This window comes from Dermacentor albipictus, chromosome 1 (genome assembly GCF_038994185.2).
Source record: "Dermacentor albipictus isolate Rhodes 1998 colony chromosome 1, USDA_Dalb.pri_finalv2, whole genome shotgun sequence".
In the NCBI taxonomy this organism is placed as follows: domain Eukaryota; kingdom Metazoa; phylum Arthropoda; class Arachnida; order Ixodida; family Ixodidae; genus Dermacentor; species Dermacentor albipictus.
The window spans coordinates 356,651,564-356,672,953 of NC_091821.1; the positions used below are offsets into that span (position 1 = coordinate 356,651,564).

Below are 21,390 nucleotides of genomic sequence, written 5' to 3' on the forward strand. Positions count from 1 at the left end.
CTCGTACATATGCAAGCATCTCGTCTTGAGCATTGCGCAAAATGCGCTGCCCTCGTTGATCTAAGCAGCCGATCCTGAGCGATGACGTCACAGCTCGCGCAATTCCACGTGTAGCATAGAGAAGCGTCAGCTCACCGCCACGCCTCAAGTGGAAACGTGCGGTACCCTTTGATATATCACATAGTCCTTTTTTTTTGTTTTTTGTGTGTGTGGAGCGCTGACGTGAGCTCCGCATGCCGGCAGTGTAATGCCAAAGATGCGTTTCCTTTCGACACGCGAGGCACGGATCAAATCAAGCACGCACTCCTCTTCCTTGCAACCTGAACGGGTCGCAGACACGCGAACGTGGCCGGTGATCCCGCCTGCCTGACACAGGCCCTGCCGAACAGCAGGGCCGGATCGGCGTTCAGGTAAGAATTTCTTTTCTACTGACTGATCCAATTAATATTTCACCTTCTTAAGGTGTTTTTATTATAGATTCCTGACGGACGCGTCATAACACCCGCTGTAGAACACGTTAATTGTGGGGCTAGTTGCTTCATAGCTTTCAAAAGATCAAGAAATGAACAATGACAGGAAGCGTCTTGTCCTGTCATTGTTCTTTCTTCATTAGTTTGCTGTCTCTGTTGGCGCTATATTTTAAAATTTGGCGCTTCATCTTGTGAAAACATAACATCCGGTTCAAGACGCCGATTCGTAAAGACAGTGCTGTGGAGTGTCGAGATAATAGCGGCACGGTAAATGACTGGGTGTGGCTAATAAGTGTACCCCTATCAGAAGATTTTTTTAGATCCGCAGAAACGACGGAGCACTGAGAACGGCACGCACGCTGCAATGGGCGTGCCCATTTGTCTGTGCTCTTTGTCATTGCCAGTAGGAAGCAAGCAATGTGATACAGGCACACTCTTAGGAATGCAGTGGGGCTCGCCGAGTGTGTAAAGGACGCGAGAGATCGTTACCAGGAAGAACAAGGCGAAACGAATACAGCTGCACAACGTTGCGATGACGAGCTAAGGGCATGCGCACCCGCCGTTGTGGCTTAGTGGCTATGGCGTTGGACTGCTAAACACGAGGTCGCGAGATCAAATCCCGGCCATATACCGGCGGGGGCGAAAAAGTGCAAGAATGCACGTGTACCGTGCATTGGATGCACGTGGTCAACATTAATGCGTAGTCCTGCGGCGTGCCTCGCAACCAAATTGTGGTACGTTTTGGCACCTTAACGTTTTTTTTTTTTCTTTTCTGGCGCGCGCGTTATGCATGTTCTCGGCACGATCCGTCACCAACATACCTAGCTCTTGGGCTGTAGGTATGCTCCGCAGCAAGGTTTCTCCTTATAGTTAATATTGTAATAAATAAAGTCTTTATATAATTTCTATCCAACGTGAACGAATATGCGAGACCATGGACCCTTTACGCGAACGCCTCGTGCGCGCTAGTTTTAAACATAAAGTTAGGCCATAAATCGGAGTACACTGAAGCACGGACGCGGGCTTACGTGATACCGTCCCCTTTAGTTTCTGCGGGCGTATATACGTCATCATTCTCGGTGGCAATAAATTAAATCGGAAACATAGGATAGGTGGTTGCGAACACGTGGGCTTGAGTCCACGTGTTCACAACCACCCATCATCCGTTTCCGCGCCTTTGTGCGTGCTCGAAGTACACAGGGACAAAAGGAAGGAGTGGCCTGAAGTTCCAGAATTGTACATTGCAAAGCCCAGAAAGCCATTCAGAAGTGCACACGGCCCCATTTTCTCCCATGGGTGGGAGCAAGGACAGACGTGGCGCCATCTCCCGGGAGCGCGTCGCTGACGTAGTATGAAGGATAACACAGCCATCGAGTGTACTAGAAATAGGCCACAGGGCACGCTCTTCGTAGTTTGGCTGCCGATGCTCAGCCGAAGCCCCACGCGAGGCATTCCTGCATAGTGCCTTCAAAACAAGGGAAGTCGCGCGCGGCACACCGCAAATACACACTTTAAACACGCCGTATCGTCGCAAAACACAATGCACGGCCATCGCAATAGAGTTCACTGAGCTGGTTTTTTGCGTGAAGGGAGCAATCGAATATATTCGTGTTATGCGCTGTCTAACAGCAGCGAATGGCGTCTCAATGCAGCGATCGCACATATTCTTAACACGTGGTTGCGCATGCATGGATGTTATCGCGTAATATTTTCATTTTTCTCGCGTTTCTATTTTGCTGCGAGCAGGACCACTGTGTGCTTGCTTCTCTTTTTCCTTTCTTTCTTTCTTTCTTTCTCTTTCTTTCTTTTTAGTTGGAATGGCCGTTCAAGATCGCTTGTGAAAGATCACATGGTCTGTTCATCTATTCCCACGCTACTGCAGAGCCCATGTGATCTGCAGACCTCAAGTGGTTTATATTGAAAGGACATACTTGCTCGTCAAATTGAAATGGTCATGTAACTAATTATAAGGATGCACTAATAAATTTTCTTGTATATTCAGTTGTTGAAATCACGCATTTGAAGCCGCGACGTATTGAAGCCATACCTCCCTAGAAGAAATTCTGAGACTGTAGCATCACTTTTGATATCCGTTCCCAAAATGTGCTAAAATTTGCCATGCTGTTGCCACTATTATCGTTCCAAGGCTTTTGTGAAATTATTAACATAGACATCAATATGCCCCATGGTTATATTAACCCTAGTCCGTCAGAATTGAACGCTGCCCTCCACCCTTGCATATCCTTCACCAGACCACTCTCGAGTCTCACTGCCCATTCGACAGCGTCATTTCCTATGAAAACTCCTGCCTGAGACCCCTTTTTTCTATGTACAATTCATGCAGGCCGTCATCGGTGCCATGACGATCGCGTACCAGGCGGACGTGTCCACGAGTACACTTCTTGGCTTCTGGAAGCTGGTCGCCCGCTGGCGCGGCTCTGTATACAAGCTCATCTACAAGGAGATGCTGGTTTACGGGGCCGCGTTTACCGCCATCGCCATCTGGTACCGGCGCTTCATGACGGCCGAGCAACGGCAGCTCTTCGAGCAGCTCGCGCTGTACAGCGACCGGGCGCTCGAGCACATACCGCTCTCGTTTGTGCTAGGCTTTTACGTTTCGTTCGTCGCAGGCCGCTGGTGGGACCAGTTCACCAGCATCCCCTGGCCGGACAGGCTGGCGCACGTCGTTCTCGCATACGTCAGTGGTGGCGACGAGCAGGGGCGCCTGCTGCGACGCACCATGATGCGCTACGCCAACCTAGGTCTGGTGCTCGTGCTGAAGTCGGTAAGTGGTTGTGGAGCCGTTTGTGATCAAACGCACACACAACGGAGCGTGTGTACTGGTTGCTATAACAAGGGGATGAATAGGAACAAGATTATGAGACGTGTCACTAGAAGAATAAAAAAAGAGCACAAAGAAATAACGCAGGCAATCGTGTTCGCTTACCGGTATGCCTCGACGGGCCACCAGACTCTGATATGTCGCGGCGAAGAAAGACCTCGTCACCTTACATCGATTAAGTTCCGACTGCTCTTAGGAACGACGACGTTCGATCGGTTCTTTCATTTTTTACTGCACAAAAGTTGGTTTCGCCGTTGTTTAAATTTACATCGCGGCTAGTCACGCGACATTCAGTGGTAGGACCAAAAGGTTGTCTTGGAGCCTCCCTCCCGTTGCGTCAAGTGGATGTAAAGAAGCCACCTACTATAGGTTAAGCGCGACCAGTCCCCACTTTCAACGCAGAGCAGCACAAGCCTGTTTGTCAAAACAACGAAGGTCCTTTGTGTATTGGGAGACTAGTGTACGGCAGTACCGCTGTATGGCAGGACAACATCCACGACTATATAAGGGCGGAATAAACCCTGTTGGGCACTTGACCGCGCAGAGATTCGGCGGCTGTGTCATTCGCTCGCTCGACATGGTGTCAGAAGAGGGCGGGATCCGTCTCCGCTGATCCCGTGCTTGCAGCTTCGACACAAGGCCTGCTCCCCCCCCCCCCCCCCCCCCGCCGCTCTCTGTCGAAGAAGTCAGCTTCCCTCCGTCATGGCCACCGGGGAAGGCTCCTCTGGGACGTCCGCTGCTTCGTCGGCGGCTCCGTTCATACAAGGCTTGGCCCAGCTGCGTCCACCACAGGCGTTTGAGTTTGACAGCTCCTGGTGTTCATGGCTGCTGTAGTACAAGGACTATACTCGTTCACCACCGGACCCTACGCCACTCCGACAGAGGTCCAAGTGCGCTCCATGCTTTACTGCCTGGGTCCGCAAACGAGGGTTGCCCTTGCGTCCACTACGCTGCGAGAGGCGGACCTGAAGGAAGTCGCCGCCATGATGGAGTCGTTCACTGACCACTTCGTCCACCCGTCGAATGAGCTGTACGAGTCAGCGCACTTTCACCGGCATACGCAGAAACCGGATGAGACGGCCGACGCGTTTTTCACTGCGCTCTGGACGATGAGCAAGCGCTTGAACTACTCCTCGCCCGACGTCGAAGAGCGGCTCGTCCGAGACCGTTTTCTCGTCGGTTTTCTTGACCGCAACCTCTCGGACCAGCTTTGTCGGAACCCGAGGATGACGTTGCACGAAGCGCTGATGTGCATTCGCCAACACGAAGACGCTGAAGGCTCGCGACTCGGCTGATTCATCGTCGCTCGCCGTCGACGCAGCTCGCCTTCGCAAAGGAAAGCCAGCGCCAGCTGATAACCCAGCAGCTGTTCCCACTCTGCGGGCGCGCATCACACCCTCGCCCCGACTGTCTGGCTCGCAGAGCATCCTGCAACTTTTGCCGCAAGAGTGGCCACTTCGAGAACGTGTGCCTGAAGAAGCGCGTCAAGGGCAAGCACGCGCATGACGTCTGCCAGCTCCATCGAGCTACATGCAGTTGAGGGAGAGCGCCCGCACGCGAAGTTTGTCGAGGCACTCGTAAATGGAGGCCCACTCTCCTTCAAGGTGGACTCCGGCGCCGAAGTTATTGTCATACCCGGTACGTTTCCCGGCGTCCCCTCGAAGCTTCAAGACCCAAGAGCGAGTTGAAAGGCCCTGGTAACATCCTGCCGGTCATAGGCACTTAAGTCGCTACCCTGTCGGAGCACGGCAAGTCCACCAAGCAGCTGCTCTACGTCCTGGTAACCAAGACAGTCCCGCTGCTGGGCTTCCCGGCAATCCAAGCCTAGGGCCAAGCCAATTAAGTCGCATGTGGAGCCCCGAGGCCAAGTCTCGGGGCTCCACAGGCGACTTGTCTCGATCTCAGCCTCTTCCGAGGACTTGGGACGCTCCCCGAAGCCTACACTATCAGGCTGCAACCCAGCGGTGCGCCTTTCTCCTTGAGCGTACCCCGGCGCATTCCGCTCCCTCTCCGCGTTGTCAAGACTGAGCTAAACAAGCTAGAAGCAGAGGGAGTGATTCGTCGGGTGAACACACCGACTGACTGGTGCACTGGACTGGTTGTCGTCCCCAAGGTCTCGGGTGGCTATCGGTTCTGCGTGGACCTGACTCGCCTCTACAAGGTGATTCTCCGACAACGTCACATGGTTCCTACTGTGGAACAATGCCTCGGGTTGCTCGGATAAGCCACAGTTTTCTCCAAACTATAGTCACCACGTGGAGCTTCCACCAGGTCAAGCTGTCCCCCGAGTCCCACGAATACACCACGTTCATATCCCCGTTTGGCCGCTATTGCTTCCTCCGGCTGCCGTTTGGTATCACGTCTGCACCGGAGTACTTACAGCGGCAGATGTCCCGGATCCTCGAAGGCCAAGTTTGTGTTGTGGACATGATCGACGACATGCTCGTCTTTGGGAAGTCACACTCCGAGCCAGGCACGTACCCAGGATTTTATTTCGGGGGGGGGGGGGGGGGGTTCATCATCATCATCATCGTCATCATCATGTCTTACGTCCACTACAGGATGAAGGCCTCTCCCTGCAATGCGATCTCCAATTACCCCTGTCCTGCGCCAACCGATTCCAACCAGCGCCCGCGAATTTCCTAATTTCATCGCTCCGTCTAGTCTTTTGTCGTTCTCGATTGCCTTTTCCTTCTCTTGGTAACCATTCTGAAATCCTAATGGTCCAATGGTTATCTAACCGGCGCATTACATGACCTGCCCGACATTTTTTCCTCTTGATGTGAATTGGAATATCGTCTATACCCGTTCGCTCTCTGATCCAAACCGCTCTTTCTCTCTCTTAACGTTATGCCTAGCAATCTTCGTTCGATCGCTCTTTACGCGATCCTTAACTTGCTCTCAAGTCTCTGCCCCATATGTCAGCACCGGCAAAATGCACTGATTGCACACCTTACTTTTCAATAATAATGGTAAGCTTCCAGTCAGGAGCTGGCAATGTCTGCCGTATGCGATCAAACCTATTTTTATTCTTCTGTGAATTTCCTTCTCATGATCAGGGTTGCCTGTGATTAATTGACCTAGGTAAACGTGCTCCTTCAGTCTCTAGTGGCCGACTGGCGATCCTGATCTCATGTTCGTTTGTTGTTGTTGTAGTTGTAGCCTGTGGCACGTGTGGCTCCTACCCACGATGGGGGATTGGCCAAGAAATGGGTGGATTATTCCAAATATCTATGCGAATAGCATTGAATAGGGTTGAATTACCGGCTAAAATAAAATCAGGAAGGTGCTGTTGAGTGAGGAATAATTAATTTAAAAGTAATAAAAAAATAGAATTTAGCAGGGCATTCGTTTAGATTCTGTAAGGAATGTTTGGACAGCGAAGCATGCATCCCTGTGGCTGAATCCCAAAGTGGACGCCCCGAACGAAAGAATTGCAGGTTCTGTCAAGTCCAGGCCAATTCTTCGAAAAGGCATCTCCAACAATCTTTTTCTTTACCCAGCAAAGCGGCGGCAAGATAGAAGAAAGTGCTGTATCGTCTCCTCCTCCTCACAAAAAGAACAAAGGGGAGAAGGAACCAAACGCGACCTGTATAAATAGAAATTCATGGAGGGAATGCGGCAGCGTAATTTGGTGAGGCAGACCTCAAGCATCTTTGTGTAACAAGATTCGCTATGCCAGGGAAATGCCAGGTGTTTATACTCTGGAGAAGCTGTCAAATGTGGGTTTCTGGGTTTCTGTGGGTTTCAAATGTGATTTCTGTCAAATAGGAGTTTCTGTATCCTGTTCATTACTGTTTCTAAGTGAGGTATCGTGACTCCTCTTGGTACTGTATACAGGTCAGCTTAGAATTTTTCCGCTGCTTTTACTATATCTTCGAGATTGCTGATGATAATCCGCTTTTTATCTTTTAGTGCATACATCATGGTTTGTACTATGCCAGGTTTCTTTTTTTACTGATTTCAGGCTGCGTTCATTTTTTACGGCTTCTTCAGTGTTTCTCATGTTATAGTTTCGAATATCAGTTATTTTCGCCTTGTTGATCCGTTTTGACAGTTCCGCGAATTGCGTAACGCTGTGCGGCCGCCAGTCCCATACAACCGCGTAGAGCGCAGGACTCTGCGGTTCTAGACGTACTGCGCTCACCGCAAAAGGTTAGGAAAACACCCACATAAGCACAGCAGAGAAATGGCTACGTGAGGCGGTTCGACCGATAACTGTAGAAGCGTCATTCAAAACAAGTAATTGTTCTCCACTTACGGCGGCGTTTTCTCTACTTCCTTTTTCAATAAAAAGATGTTGATCCATAAATAGTCTCATAAACAACGCTTAATTTTTTATTATTATTCGCTTTTGGTTGCAGTTTGGTTGTTGCCTTGGCTCTCTCCCTTAGTATATCGCTTAATTTCTCAACTCCTTGTGATTTTTGTTTCCAGTTGCCAATTTTGTACGAAAAGTGCTATACAGTTAGGTAAAAACAGACGAGGAGGGAAAAACAGCCGCATCCCTCTCCTAGTTCCAGGATCAACCTAAACAAAGAAGGTTGAACTAACAAAAGCAACAGCTATGCGCGTGACGGTTGAATAGATGGTGACAACTGAACGCATCTCGAGTTAATCGCGCGGGTGCGGAATCTATGAGAAACCTGTCCTTCACATTACAAGAGGTGCCGATAACTACCGCCGTCTAAAAGGAGTGAAAAAGGCAGCATAATGCTGACCGATGAACAGCTGTCAAGTCTCAACATTGATCTGGTGGCGCTTTAGGAATGTGTGAGGAGTGGTGGCGTGGGTGGGGAGGGGGGGCCGGGCCCCCCCGGGCCCCCCCCTGGGTACGTGCCTGCTCCGAGCGCGACCGCCGTCTCCGACAACTCATGCATCGGCTAGCGAAGACAGGAGTCACGCTCAACTGGGAGAAGTGCTCGTTCACCACTTCAAGCGTCAAGTTGTTTGGCGTCGTGGTCAGTGCTCAAGGCATCTCTCCAGACCCAGACAAGGTTGTGGCGGTCCCAGCCATGCATGCACCGGGAGATGTCGCAGGGGTCTCTTGTCTGCTGGGCCTCGTGTATCACATCGGGCGCTTAATTACCCCACGTTTCTGAGGTGACCGCGCTGATACGAGCCTTGCTGCTTAAGCAGTCTGCCTTCTTCCAATTGAAGAAGCTGCTGTGCTCAGACCTCTCCTTGGCTCGCTACAACACCGCATACCTATATGGCCTAGAAGCAGTACGTGTTCAGGAGCAGCCATCCGGTGAGCGTTGGACCGTTGCTTTCGCATTGCGGTCCCTCACACCCACGGAATATCGCTAGAGCCAAACGGAGAAAGAAGTTTTAGCGGCCAGCTGGGCGGTGCAAAGGTTTGAGAAATACGGCCGTGGACTTCAGTTCTTCCTCGAGACGGACCATCAACCTCTGCTGGCACTCTTGTGGTCTATGGACGTTGACCTGCTGCCCCCACAGATCCAGCATTTTCGCTTGAAGCTGATGCGTTTGCAGTACGAAGTACTTTACATACCGGGGAAGCTGTTGGCAACTGCCGATACGCTTTCGCGCGCACCGCTAGATTCCCCTCCATCCAATCGGGCGAATCAATTCGAGCTTTTTGCACAAGAGGTCGTCCGCTCCTTCCCAGACATCGTCTCGTCGCAGCTCGAGCACCTGCGCCAGACTAAAGCCAACGACGGCAAGTGCAGTCTGCTGCTTCAGTACTGCGCCAACAGCTGGCCCCGGCAGTCCCACTTGCCTCTTCATAAGAAAAGGTACTGGCAGTACCAAGGGGACCTCAGTGTCTGTGCAGCACTGCTTCTGAAAGGGTCCCGCATCGTAGTGCCTTCCGCCGTTAAGCGCCGCACGCTCGAGCTTCTTCATGACGGGCATCAACATACATCAACCGATGCAAAGTTTTGGCTCGCGAATCAGTCAGGTGGCCGGGCATCAACAACCGTATACACACTGGTGGCTAACTGCCCCATGGGCGCCGAAACCAGGGTGCAGCGCTCGGAGACCATGCTGCCGTCAAACACTCCAACTCGGCCCTGGGTAGAGGTGGGTGTCGATCTTTTTCATCTGAACGGCCAGGACTACGTCCTTCTGGTGAATTACCGGTCACGCTTTCCGGAAGTCATCAGCCTGCGCTTAACGACAGCACCTGCTATCACCAATGCCTACAAGAGTGTCTTAACGCGCCACAGGATTCTGAGACTGGTGCGCAGCGATAACGGTCCACAGTTTGCTGCAAGAGAGTTCTCCGCCTTCGCCGAGTCCTACGGCTCGCACACTGCGGCCTCTTCAGGCTGGCGAGCGGGTCTGGGTACGGCACCGGAATGCACCGGCACCGGCACGCTGCGGAATGCAAACGCAGCCCACTTGGAACTCTCGCGGCGGCGCTGACAGCCATGTCCACAACGCCTGGAGCTGCTCAAGCACCCCAGGACCAGAGAATTGCATCGCCTCGGAAAAGCACCTACACGGAAGAGCACTTCGCGGTTCTACTTCTACACGACACGCCTCAAGGTTCGGGAGAAAGATCTGCAGGCCGAGCTCGACCTGTGAACGTTTTCTTTCGGAGTAAGAGTTCCTGTTTTGTTTCTTGGTTTACCAAAGGGAGGATGTAGTGTACGGTAGTAGCGCTGGATGGCAGTACAGCATCCACGACTATATAAGGACGTAATAAACCCTGTTGGGCACTTGTCCGCCCAGAGCGTCGGCTGCTGTGTCATTCGCTCGCTTGACAAAGGCGGCCACCTTTGTTTTCCTTTTTCAGATTCTGTTTTCCATAGTGAGGCTTTATGATAACCGTGTAGCGCTACGTAGCTCCAGTGCTACACGTGAACTGCGTGCTCAACACCGTCCGCTTGAACGCCACACTTCAATTTCTACAAGTCGTTGACTGTGTATGCACGAAATCTGTCTGTATGCGATAAATAAACAAAAAGTGGAAAGGCATTACGTTAACCAAGTACGTGCTCGGTTGGCTACCCTGCACTAGGGGATGGGGGAAGTTGGGAAATATAAGAACAAGAAAATACAAGGAATATTCCCCGGTTCAAGAAATGAGGAATGATGCGATCTGCACATTCTGGGGAACGGTGCATCGGCAGGTATCTGAATGTTCGCTCAGTTCTGGAGCATGTATTTACGTTCAGTGTGGTGTTTTTTCATGCGTAGAGCTTCTAACCCTAAATATTACTGCTCGTATCGCAGGTGAGCGGTTCGGTGAAGAAGCGCTTCCCGAGTATGCGGCACCTAGTGGAAGCGGGCTTCATGACGGCCGAGGAACGGTCCCTGTACGAGGCAACGCCTAGCCGCACTAATCGTCACTGGCTGCCTTCGGTGTGGTTTGTCAATCTGGCCAATGTGGCCGTACAGCAAGGACGGCTTCAGTCCGGACCGCCGGTCAAGCATCTACTCGAAGAGCTCAACCATTTCCGCGCAAAGTGTTCGCTCTTATGGTGTTACGACTGGGTCACCGTACCGCTCGTCTACACACAGGTGCAGTTCTCTTGATTCATCATACTGCTAAGATAATGAATACTGCTGCATTTTTTCGGACTTGCAATTTATTGCAAGAGTAAGCACTTGATTCGTGAGCTCTATAGGTGCCCCTTCTGTAAGTCCTCGTAAATCTATTTAACCAAGCGCCAATTCCATAGTCAAGAAAACATCTAAGGGAATCCCTGACTGCAGACAGTGTACCTTATTTCTCCAGCGCACAATCTTTGCAACGAAATTGCAAAGGATACTTGGACAGTGGCACCAACGGACGTGTGCTCTATGAAGGCGTTTGTGGGGCCTTCAATGGTAAATATAACGTAAAGTCAGTGAAACCCGCACCACCAAAGGTATGGTCGATTTAAACCCAATGAAAAAATAAACGAATACAGGTGTAAACCACAAAAATAAAATTTAGAGAAAGACCAACTAAAAAAAAAAAAAACTCAGTGCCCTTCCGCTTTGTAAAGGATGGCCAGCGAAGCTGTGTATGCTTCTCCCTTAATGGCGAGCTGCAACTCCGCCGCTGGTCGGCCCAGCATTGCACTGTCTTCGGGATCAGCCCACGCATGGAGAGTGCTTAACTCTTGCTTCACCTCCGCCGCTGGTCGGCTCGACATTGCACTACCTTTGAGATCGGCTCACGTATCTAACTAAGCTAACTTTCGTAAAAGTTTAAAAAGTATGCTGATGCCGTATAAGACGACGCGACCAAATAATGCATGTTGCTAACTACTTTATGGAGTAAGTCACGCTGTTTTTTTGTATTCTGCTTAATTGCCAAGATTCATTAGTCAAGATTAGTCAATTAGTCAAGATTCATTAAGCAACTTCCGAGGCAACGAAGTTAGGGGAAAAAATTGCAATGAAGAAATTTGTAGAGCGGTTTGCAAAATGTCCATTTAAAGAGTTTCTAACTTTATATCTATTAAGTATTCGTTTTCCGCTTACTGCAGACGTCCGCGAAATACAATAAACAAAAAACACGTCTGACTAATGTTAGCTGGGACACCCTGTATTACAGAAAAGCACATTTAGCTATGGCAATGCTGCTGCAAAATAAGGAGCAATCGTGTAAAAGTGTCGCTTATCGTTTGCTTTTATCTTCTATCAGTCGCCTTTACTGGTTTTATTCGGTAAGTCAACTTGAAAAGCTGCACCGCCCCTCCCCTTCCGAATGTTTCGTCACTCAACGAAGAGCATGCGAGCGGAAACTGTCGGTGCCACGCCTAATAAAACTCCATGCTTACTTGTGTGCAGTCACGCAATGAAGATGTTTCTCTTTTGCCTACACCATGGTGTAAGCTACTTATACTGTGGCCCACACTAACAAAGATGCCAGCGCTGCCGCGTCTTTGTGGCGTTACAACCTGGAGCTTGCTCCATGCCTGTGGCGTCTTGCTACGTAAATCGTGGACAACCGCTGTCTAAAGACACGAGAAGCCAGGATTTCTTGCAGCCTTAACAACCTTGTTGTGCCGATTTCGACTGGAAGTGGCGTTCACGAACGCTTGCTCCTATCGTATGGGAATGGCCGACAACCCAATGTGGGACTCCTGTAGGTGCGAGGAAACTATCGAGCACCTGTTGCGACGTACAACGTCTCTCTGCCCGGACAACTTTAAACCAACTGGACTCGAGACCGTTCTTTGAGTCAAAGATACTCGAACCGTGGTCACACACGTCATTGGCACAAAAACCGATTCGGGTACTAGTACACTATTTGAAGTGCACCGGTCTGAGACCGCTTATAGTGTACCTGTGCATCCTCCCGTGTGCACTCAGTGCTCCCTTTCTCCCTCTTTATATTCCCCTTTTCCTTACTCCAAGTGGTGGGCAGCGAGCCGGACGCTCGTCTGGTTGACCTCCCTGCCTTTCCTCTGCTTGCTTTCTCTTTCCTTCTCTATACGCCCGTTTTCTTGCAGCACATAAAGCTCCTGTGGACCGAAAGCTAAAGTTCAGGCCATCAAGCTGGGAATGTAAACTAGTTCAGAGATCATAACTCTAGGTGATTTTTTTTTTAAATAACGAGAAGAGGACGACGAAGAACATACGTAACCAATGTATTTAATCGCAGGTGGTGACGCTCACAACGCACTTGTTCTTCGTGACGTGCCTAGTGGCGCGCCAGAGCTTGGACCCGGAGAAAGGTTATCCAGGCCACCAGTTGGACGTCTACTTTCCCTTCTTCACCTTCCTGCAGTTCATCTTCTTTATGGGATGGCTCAAGGTGATAAACCAACTCACGACTAGCTTGCAGGTAGATTCGATAGCTGCGAAGAAAGAAAAGCACTTTTGTGGGTCCACGTGACTTTCAAACAGTTAGCGAAAATACTCGGTTTATGAACTGACTTGTCACTGCTATTCCTAGAAATGCAACTGTGTGTCTCGCTTTCGGTTGAGTTTCGCGAAGATGCATAGAACATACGACAAAAAGCAAACGCATTTCCATTTTCCTTGTTATCAAGCTTATGTATGCGCGAAACTTGATGCCTCTTAATTGAAACTTCCTGTTCGATAAGCGTAATATGGGCACGTTGTAACCATCTGAACAAACAACTAAAGAGGCCCTTCGACAGGATTCCAAGTCGTGTTTTTCTGTCGGGATATCAGCACGACGATGCTCAAGTGAGATGGAAGCTGCCAGAGCAGCGAGAGCAGGCATAATTTGTTGCAGACCATGTGTGCTGTCTTTGACGTTCTGCCAAGAGTAATGTTGCAGGTTCGATTCGCAGTAATGACCACTGTTGAGTTGGGGGCGGATAGCAAATACGAGCTTGTACTATAGTTTAAGTGCTCATTAAGGAACACTACGTGGTCGAAATTAATTCACAGCCCTCCGCTACGGCGTCTCTTATGGCCAAGATGTTGCTTTAGAATAAGCATTCATAGGCATGTGCACGCCCACCCGGCCTTGATGAGTTCATGTCAGTTGCAAAGCGTGGAACGTAGACGGTTCGCGCGTTTGTACATACATATCTGTTGCTGTTGCAGGTCGCGGAGCAGCTGATAAACCCGTTCGGCGAGGACGACGACGACTTCGAGACCAACTGGCTCATCGATCGACACACGCAGGTCTCGTGGCCATGACACTTCTGTTTCTTCAGTTTAATATAGCATGGTGCATCGTTCGAAAAACCTGAGTAGTACGAAGTCGGACCATAGTTGTTTGCGTTGAACATATCGACCGAATTCAACGACGAGTCAAGGGGGTCTACAGGAAACTGACTTTATTTGGAAGCGAAGCTATATATGCCTCTAACACTGAAAGACTTTGTTGATAGCGCTGGTATTTTTGTCTTGTCATGTGTTTAATTTCAGTAACTGGAGCATTCTCTCCAAGTGAACCCACATCCTGCCCTATCAGATTGTAGCACAGAGCACCTGACAAGGGCGCGGTCAGCAAGCCCTTTAATTTCGCTTTCCACTGGAGTATGTATTCGTGATAGCAGGTCCACGCATTCCCGCCACTCTCTCGCAGCAACGGCTTTTAGAAACGGATGGAGGCGACGTCGACAGAGAACGAAGTAGCACAGGAAGCACTGCTCAATTGGCAAGCAGTTACTGCCAACAAACAGCTTCTTAATTGCACAGCTCCCTGACTAGCTTATTTACTACATTCCTCTCAGGGTGATTGTACAGAGCAGATTGTACGTTACAGCCTGAATCCCGGATGCTATAGCTGTTAACTTAGTTTTCGTTTTTCGTAAAGATAGGTTTCATTGACGTCATCGCCATCTCGGGGTACTAGCACGTCGAGAAGCTGCGTAATTAAGAAAATTAACAGCGTGACAACACAACCGGCGCGTCCTGCACAGATGTTACAATTTCATAAGAGTGATGGATAATCCAGTGAAAAGCAGTCGCCGTCAAAAAGCAAAACAATGTATGGGGAGTTGACATGGTGCACAGGCGTAATTGTGGGTGCACTGTTCGGGTACTAGCACGGTGAAAAGCTACCTACTTGGAGTCACGTGAAAGCTATCTATATACCGCAAATAACGTGGGAGGGAACACTTAAAATCAAATCAAATGATTCGTTTCCCTTCTCTGCAGTCGTATAAAATGTCACCGTCCCTTGTACATTGTGCTTTGGTTTTGGCATCCCTAATTAAATTTTACCTAATGGCATGTTTCCAACGGCATGGACGCTACGAGTGACGAGTGCTTGCCGTTGCCGCTGATGATGGAGAGCAAGACAATGCTCTTCCTGTTAAGACCTCACCGCCCCTTTCATCTTGAAGACTTCCACATGTTTTAATGCTAACAAGGGTGAAGAGGACGGCCGAATCAACGTTGTCTGGCCAGCTACTTCGTTGGGTGTGGGGACGAAGAGGGAATTCTGGCGTCTGAACCCCGTCCCATGTAGGAGGTATGTGTTAGGGCCGCACGAGCTTAGGTAATCCAAGGGGTAAATATGAAAGCACCCAGGCTTATCTGAAGACAAGACGGTGCACTCGCATACCGAGAAATGCCAATTTACAAACCATGCGTGGCTCGCTAACACGATTGGCAATGCGAAACTAACTTGGTCACAACTATGCTTCGAACTACCCGCCGTGGTTGCTTAGTGGCCATGGTGTTGGCCTGGTGAGCACGAGGTTGCAGGATCGAATCCCGGTCACGGCGGCCGCATTTCGATGGGGGCGAAATGCGAAAACACCCGTGGTACTTACATTTAGGTGCACGTTAAAGGACCCCAGGTGGTACAAAGTTCCGGAGTCCCCTACCACGGCGTGCCTCATAATCAGATCGTGGTTCCGGCACGTAAAACCCAATAATTAAATGAAATGCTTTGAACTGCGCAGGTTTCGTACATGGCGGTGGACGAGATGTACGGAAAGTTCCCTCCCATGGAGCGGGACCTACACTGGGACAGCCAGGAACCCGACCTGCCCTACACCGCGGCTGCCATCGTGCACAAGATACCCACCTACCGCGGCTCGGCTGTTAGCATCGGGTGACGAGCGAACTTGACCGCGGCTCGCCTTTGGGTCATCTGTCCCGTGCCACACTATCCATGCCATCCCTGAAGTGCTGTCTTAGTTCTACATTCTGCCGTTTGGCGCGCGTGCTTCGAATGTTCTCAATGAACTTGACTATTCATGCACACAAGTATGGAAAAGGAAGTGATGTTTGCCGCCGGCGCAACCATTTTATTCGCACTCTCCGCTCTTGCTTCCCGAGTCATGGTTGTAGCTGTCTTGAGCTCATGGTCGTCCTTATCCTAAGTGCTTGATTCATCGTGTTTGTGAGGAGCCGTGATCGAGCGACGGTCATGCATTGCTGTGCCAATTGCCTGATGGCCGCGAATGCTGGTTTCAATGCTTTTAATGGCCAAACGAATTTGGTGTAGGTGGTGTCGTCGATAAATCCACGCGCCTGCAAGTTGTTCCCATTCACGCAGTGGCTGACCATCACCTGGTGGCTGTGCGTGAAATTACAGTGCCGTTATTATACGTGTGTGCACAGTGCGCTCGATCTAGTGCGTGTAAATTTTGTCGGCGCGAGCCGCTGACGGTAAAACTTAGGTGCACCATTTTGCCGCCCATCTGCTGACATTCCTTGGCAGCACCTGTACGCTGTCCTTTGAGTGCGTATGGCCGCGTGAACACTAAGTTTCCATCTGTTAATCTTAACCGTAGAGACAACAGTTGGCAAAAAAAAAAAAAGCTGGGCTTATTTTTTTGTGTATCTTGTGCGTCGCACTTCGTGGTTGTCCTGGCGCACAGCGCGAAGGCCAGCATTTGTTTTATTCTCTGTATGTGCCTGTTACGAGTATTCAGCGCTCCGTGTTTTATAATTAAAGGCGTTCCCTCTTTTAAGAAACATTTGTGCTACTTTATGCAAAACACACACACAAAAAAGATGAAATAACGAAAATGCATCTTGACGGGTACATGTCTTTCATTCGAACAGATATATTTTCTTCGCCTGTAGCAGAACGCCGAGGAGGCGTAACTTGCGTAACGTTACTCAAGCCAAACAAAGCCTGCACGCGCGATTTCACGTTTGACGAAACTACATCACTGCAACCAGCCATAATCTGCATGGGAGCAATTCTTACGAGAAGATGATGGCATCGCCTTCTTGTCACGTCCCGTTTGATGAAAATGTTCCTATCAAAGGCGACTCCAGAGACTGTCCCGACCAGCCTTGCCTAGCCCGAGATGGACAAACGCAGACGAGTGGAGTACTACTGCGACCGGTTTGGCAACGGCGGTAATTAGGCTTGTTCTACGGCACAGTATGCTCTAAAAAATGTAGTAATTGTGGGTTAAGTGCTGCTCCTGCTCTACGGATAGCTTGTTTACTCTTTTCTAATTCCTTGTAGGGGATGAATAAGAGACCAGTTAGCACAGCAATCGCTGCAAGCACTCTATGACCCGCGCAGATGCACTACATCTCAATTCCATTATCTTCAGACTTAATTTCGTCTGCAATTAAATGAACACACCCACTACGGGGATACCTTATGTTACCAACTTGTGTACATCTCTACTGCCGACTTCTTTGCTTCTTGCCTCTGGTGATGGGTAGTGCGTATTGATGGCAATGGTTGGCAGCGCTATAATCGCGGCGGAGGATCACGATGGAACAACGACGGCCAGGCAACCGCGGCATGACGACTACGGAGTGGCCACAGCTGCATGCCCGCAGACGACTGCCTGATTACGAAGGCGTCAGGACGGCATGCGGAGAAAAAAACGACGGAGTAAAAGCAATGGAGAGACAATAGAACAACAACGACTGTGCGACGGCGGTGTAGCTACGAAGGTTTGAGAACCACGGCATGACGACGACGGAATGATGACAGCAGCATGACGTTGACGACTGCATGATGACAGCAGCATGACGTTGACGACTGCATGATTACAACTAAGTGACACAAGCACGATGACGTGAAGACTACAATATGATAATTGTAAAACGACCTGTGACGAACAAAAAAATTATGGGGTTTTACGTGCCAAAACCACTTTCTGATTATGAGGCACGCCGTAGTGGGGGACTCCGGAAATTTCGGCTACCTGGGGTTCTTTAACGTACGCCTAAATCTAAGTACACGGGTGTTTTCGCTTTCGCCCCCACCGAAATGCGGCCGCCGTGGCCGGGATTCGATCCCGCGACCTCGTGCTCAGCAGCCTAACACCATAGCCACTGAGCAACCACGGCGGGTGACGAACAAAAGACTACAAAGAAATGACGACGTAGTGAAGATGACAGACTATGGCAATATCCCCTTCGTGCCATTTTTGCAACTCTTTAGAGACGATTGAACATCACTTACTGGAATGCAGGCGTTTCTCCTCCCTGAGAAAAATGACATTAGAAATTACAGTGCGACAGCTCGGCCTGCCATTGAACACATCCGGTACCGCTGTCTTTCGGAGCGTCTGTGCTTCGGCATTCACACGGGAATGTGTGCATCGCCTTAGAAAAATTCATTATTGAATCAAACCGATTTCATTATTGACCATATTATTCATTTCATTCCTCCTTTATTGTCTCACTTATATTATATATACTTTTTTTCTCTTGATTGAATGACAGTCTACTGAACCGTTTTGAGCTTTCCTCGATTCAATTTATGCAACAAAATTAGATTTTTAAATTCATTACCTGAACACATAAGTGAAGTCTGGCCGACTCTTGTCCAATCCCCATGAGTGGGTATGTATGTGTCAAACTCATCAAAGTCATCATCATCATATCCATTAACTGGCCTGCACTATAAAAGGACGACGGTTAGTAAGGTTCGTAGATTTGCCGTCGATGTAAATTGGAGTAAACATTTGCTTGCGAATTAAGAAACATGCGGGGTCACGCGTGCCCAGTCAGACGTGAACAGATCTCGCTGGATGACCGCGATCACTCGCTGTCGCAACGCTTGCTTGATGGAGAGCGGGGACAGCGGGGAGAGAACACTTCGTGTTGCCTCTACCTTCAACACGTCACCAAAACTTGATTACGCAACCTCCAACACTAGGTGCGCGGGAAGAGAGCGTAGATGAAGCCACCAGTCATCTCGACTCGCCGAAGTTTTGCACCCACCGCAGATTGACTTGCATTGCTTATCGAAGTTCAACATCGCGTTGGCCGTCATTGCCGGCAATCGATCACCGGTCATTGCTGCAGAAATTGGCTATCCATGCAGCGCTGGTGGTAGATGCTGTGCTCACATTGAGGAAAGGTGTGCGTGATGAACAGTCGTAAATACGGACAGTCCTTGCGGCTGAGGCGGATAAAGCTCACATACAGTCTCGTCCCATGCATTCAATCTATGTTGCATTTCTTGCAGTTCACGACAAAGCACGTTTTCCCTCTGCTCCTTCACATTTTAAGTAAACAGTGTGGCGGAACCTTGCCGGAGCGGCGAGTGGTGGTTCATGCCTGCTTGCTCTTGTTTCATAAGGCGTCAATGGCGACTAATGGTGACTAAAACCCTAAACTTCGTAAAGTATTGCCACGCTTTGAAGAATGCCGCCTCCTCCTCGCGCGCTCTGGCCGAGGCCAACGCCACGTCGCTATTGGCCTAATAGCATCACGTGGGCCCTCGCGCCGTGCATCAGCGCCATTTTTGCTCGAGAAGCGTCTACGGAGTGCCGAAGAGCGCATGTTTGCGCCGATGCTACGCTCAAGCAGTGTAGGCGGCGCCACGGTCGAGGAGGGAGCATGAAAGAGAGAAGAATTGAGGAGGAGTGAAGGCGGAGGAGGAGAGTGTCACTACTTTATGAAGTTTAAGGGGCTTTAATGGCGACGCGCACGTGGCGGCACCTAGTGCGCATACTGCTCGCTCTGAAAGGTCTATACAGAAAATCACTGCGAGGGCGGCAATTCGCTTGAAGTGTTCATATAATTTCTCTCGCAATAAAATGCTGTCCGTGTGAGAAGTTTCGATATCCGTCAAACTCTGATGGAGGCAAAATCTAACGAACGACGTTTTACCCATGCAGACTTCAAGTGAAAGCATGAGAAAAAAACCAAATAACACGTGTTATTACCGCACACAACCTCCGCTGTGACATCCGCAAATGCGAGTAAAAAAGGGCAGCCTACCGAGAAAAAAAAAAAAGATTTGCGACGAAGATGGGATTCGAACCCACGCGGGCAGAGCCCAATGGATTAGCAGTCCATCGCCTTAACCTCTCGGCCACCTCGTCACAGCAGACGGCGCGCTGTGCAGCTCTTTGTAAAGCGCGCCTCAAGGTCGGAGCAAATTGTTTCGGTTTGTTCGGAGTGTGATCAATCATACGACGACTACTGAATGCACGAGTACGTCGGAAATAAAAGTGATCCAGTTGTTGCGACCTTTACTTACTGCACGATGCGGCAGGTGTTAAGCTTCCGCGGTAACCAATTCTTTATTTCTTTGGGTCCACAAAATCGCAGGAGCGAAATGTTAAATTTCAAATAAAATGTATCAAGTGTAGCTCGATATTATCCCAAACCATCTTTTTTTCGATGTCGGAATTTGGATATCTTGGCTCCTGCCCAAATATGCCGGTCACATAAGCAGTACACTGCGAGTACAAAAAATGAAAACAACTGCGAAGGACTGAAAACAACTGTGAAGGACTGAACATTCATCAGCTAATTTCAGTTAGCAAAATTAGCAATTAGAAATTAGCAATTCGAAAGTTAGCAAAATAAAAGATGCTTAGACGATTAGAACTTTATTTTTTCTTGAGAATTAAGCGCTTACTTTAACGGTGATTTACGCGCAGACGAAGCCTGTCCAAGTCATCGTGCAAGTCCAAGGCTTCTTTCCATTTCTTCCACTGGGGTTTTGTAGCCAGGGCGACTGCACGGTTTGCATTTTCCAACAACGCATCGCAGTAGACTCCGAAAGGCAAATCACAAAAAACTACTACGTCCCATTTGTAGTGTCGCAACGTCGGTATGTCTATCGTTGTCGCCGTGAATACAAACACTGGCATGAGCTCGACGTCTTCACGTCCTTCGGCAACCTCCACCGATTGCCGGCTTAGGAGCCACCGCTTCAAATCCCGTTGAGAAGCCACGGTGGTCGTGAGGGCCAGTGTCTTGCCCTGAACGTTGTCCACAAGAGCATCGCCCTTCAGCTTCGTCATGAGTTTCTGACACTGCGCCAAAAATGCTTGCAGCTCTGCCCGAGGATTGGCCACGTCCATCTTCTTGGCTAAGCAGCAAGCCGCCACGATGCCTCGCTCACGTAGAATCGTGCCCACTTCTTGCACTTCCGGGTCGTCAGAGCTGGACACAATGCTGCCGACTTGAGCCGACCAGTCCATCTCGAGAAAGCAGACCTCGAGGGCAGCCTCATTGGCATGTGGTCTCACGGGCGTCGCAAGGCAGCATGTTAGCTTCAGCGGTGTCCTCAGACGTTCGAGGTCACTTTCCAGGCCATCTAGACTGCAGACCTGCAGTTCATCGGCGAGCGCTAACAGCCACGTCGAAGCGGATGATGAATTCTTGTTCCGTCTAGAAACGTTCTGGAAGCACGGCACGATCTTGCGGTAAGCGTGGCCAAGGTCCAAGTAGAGCTCGAAGTCGCGCAGAACTAGAACGCTGATCTCGGCAGTGCTGACGACTCCATTGGCCAGG

At 49.8% G+C, this 21,390-nt stretch overlaps 1 protein-coding gene and 1 non-coding gene across 2 annotated transcripts; one reads left to right on the forward strand and one right to left on the reverse strand.

Moving 5' to 3' along the window:
- LOC135902246 (bestrophin-3-like) lies at positions 1–16,632 on the forward strand. The gene is made up of 6 exons (XM_065432235.1): positions 1–410; positions 2,815–3,255; positions 10,516–10,803; positions 12,881–13,033; positions 13,798–13,878; positions 15,612–16,632. The coding sequence occupies exons 2-6, from the start codon at positions 2,830–2,832 to the stop codon at positions 15,765–15,767; spliced, it is 1,104 nt and encodes a 367-aa protein (XP_065288307.1). The 5' UTR covers positions 1–410; positions 2,815–2,829; the 3' UTR covers positions 15,768–16,632.
- Positions 16,633–19,885: 3,253 nt separating this feature from the next.
- Positions 19,886–19,967, reverse strand: TRNAS-GCU (transfer RNA serine (anticodon GCU)). The gene has a single exon. It is a non-coding gene; the product is annotated as a tRNA-Ser (tRNA).
- Between the last annotated feature and the right edge of the window lie 1,423 nt (positions 19,968–21,390).

Excerpts from the sequence above, each read along its gene's own strand:
- LOC135902246 (XM_065432235.1), top strand. The coding sequence starts at position 2,830 with ATGACGATCGCGTACCAGGCGGACGTGTCCACGAGTACACTTCTTGGC. Across the intron at positions 13,034-13,797 it reads TCTTTATGGGATGGCTCAAG|GTCGCGGAGCAGCTGATAAA; the intron begins GTGATAAACCAA and ends TTGCTGTTGCAG. Across the intron at positions 13,879-15,611 it reads TCATCGATCGACACACGCAG|GTTTCGTACATGGCGGTGGA; the intron begins GTCTCGTGGCCA and ends TGAACTGCGCAG.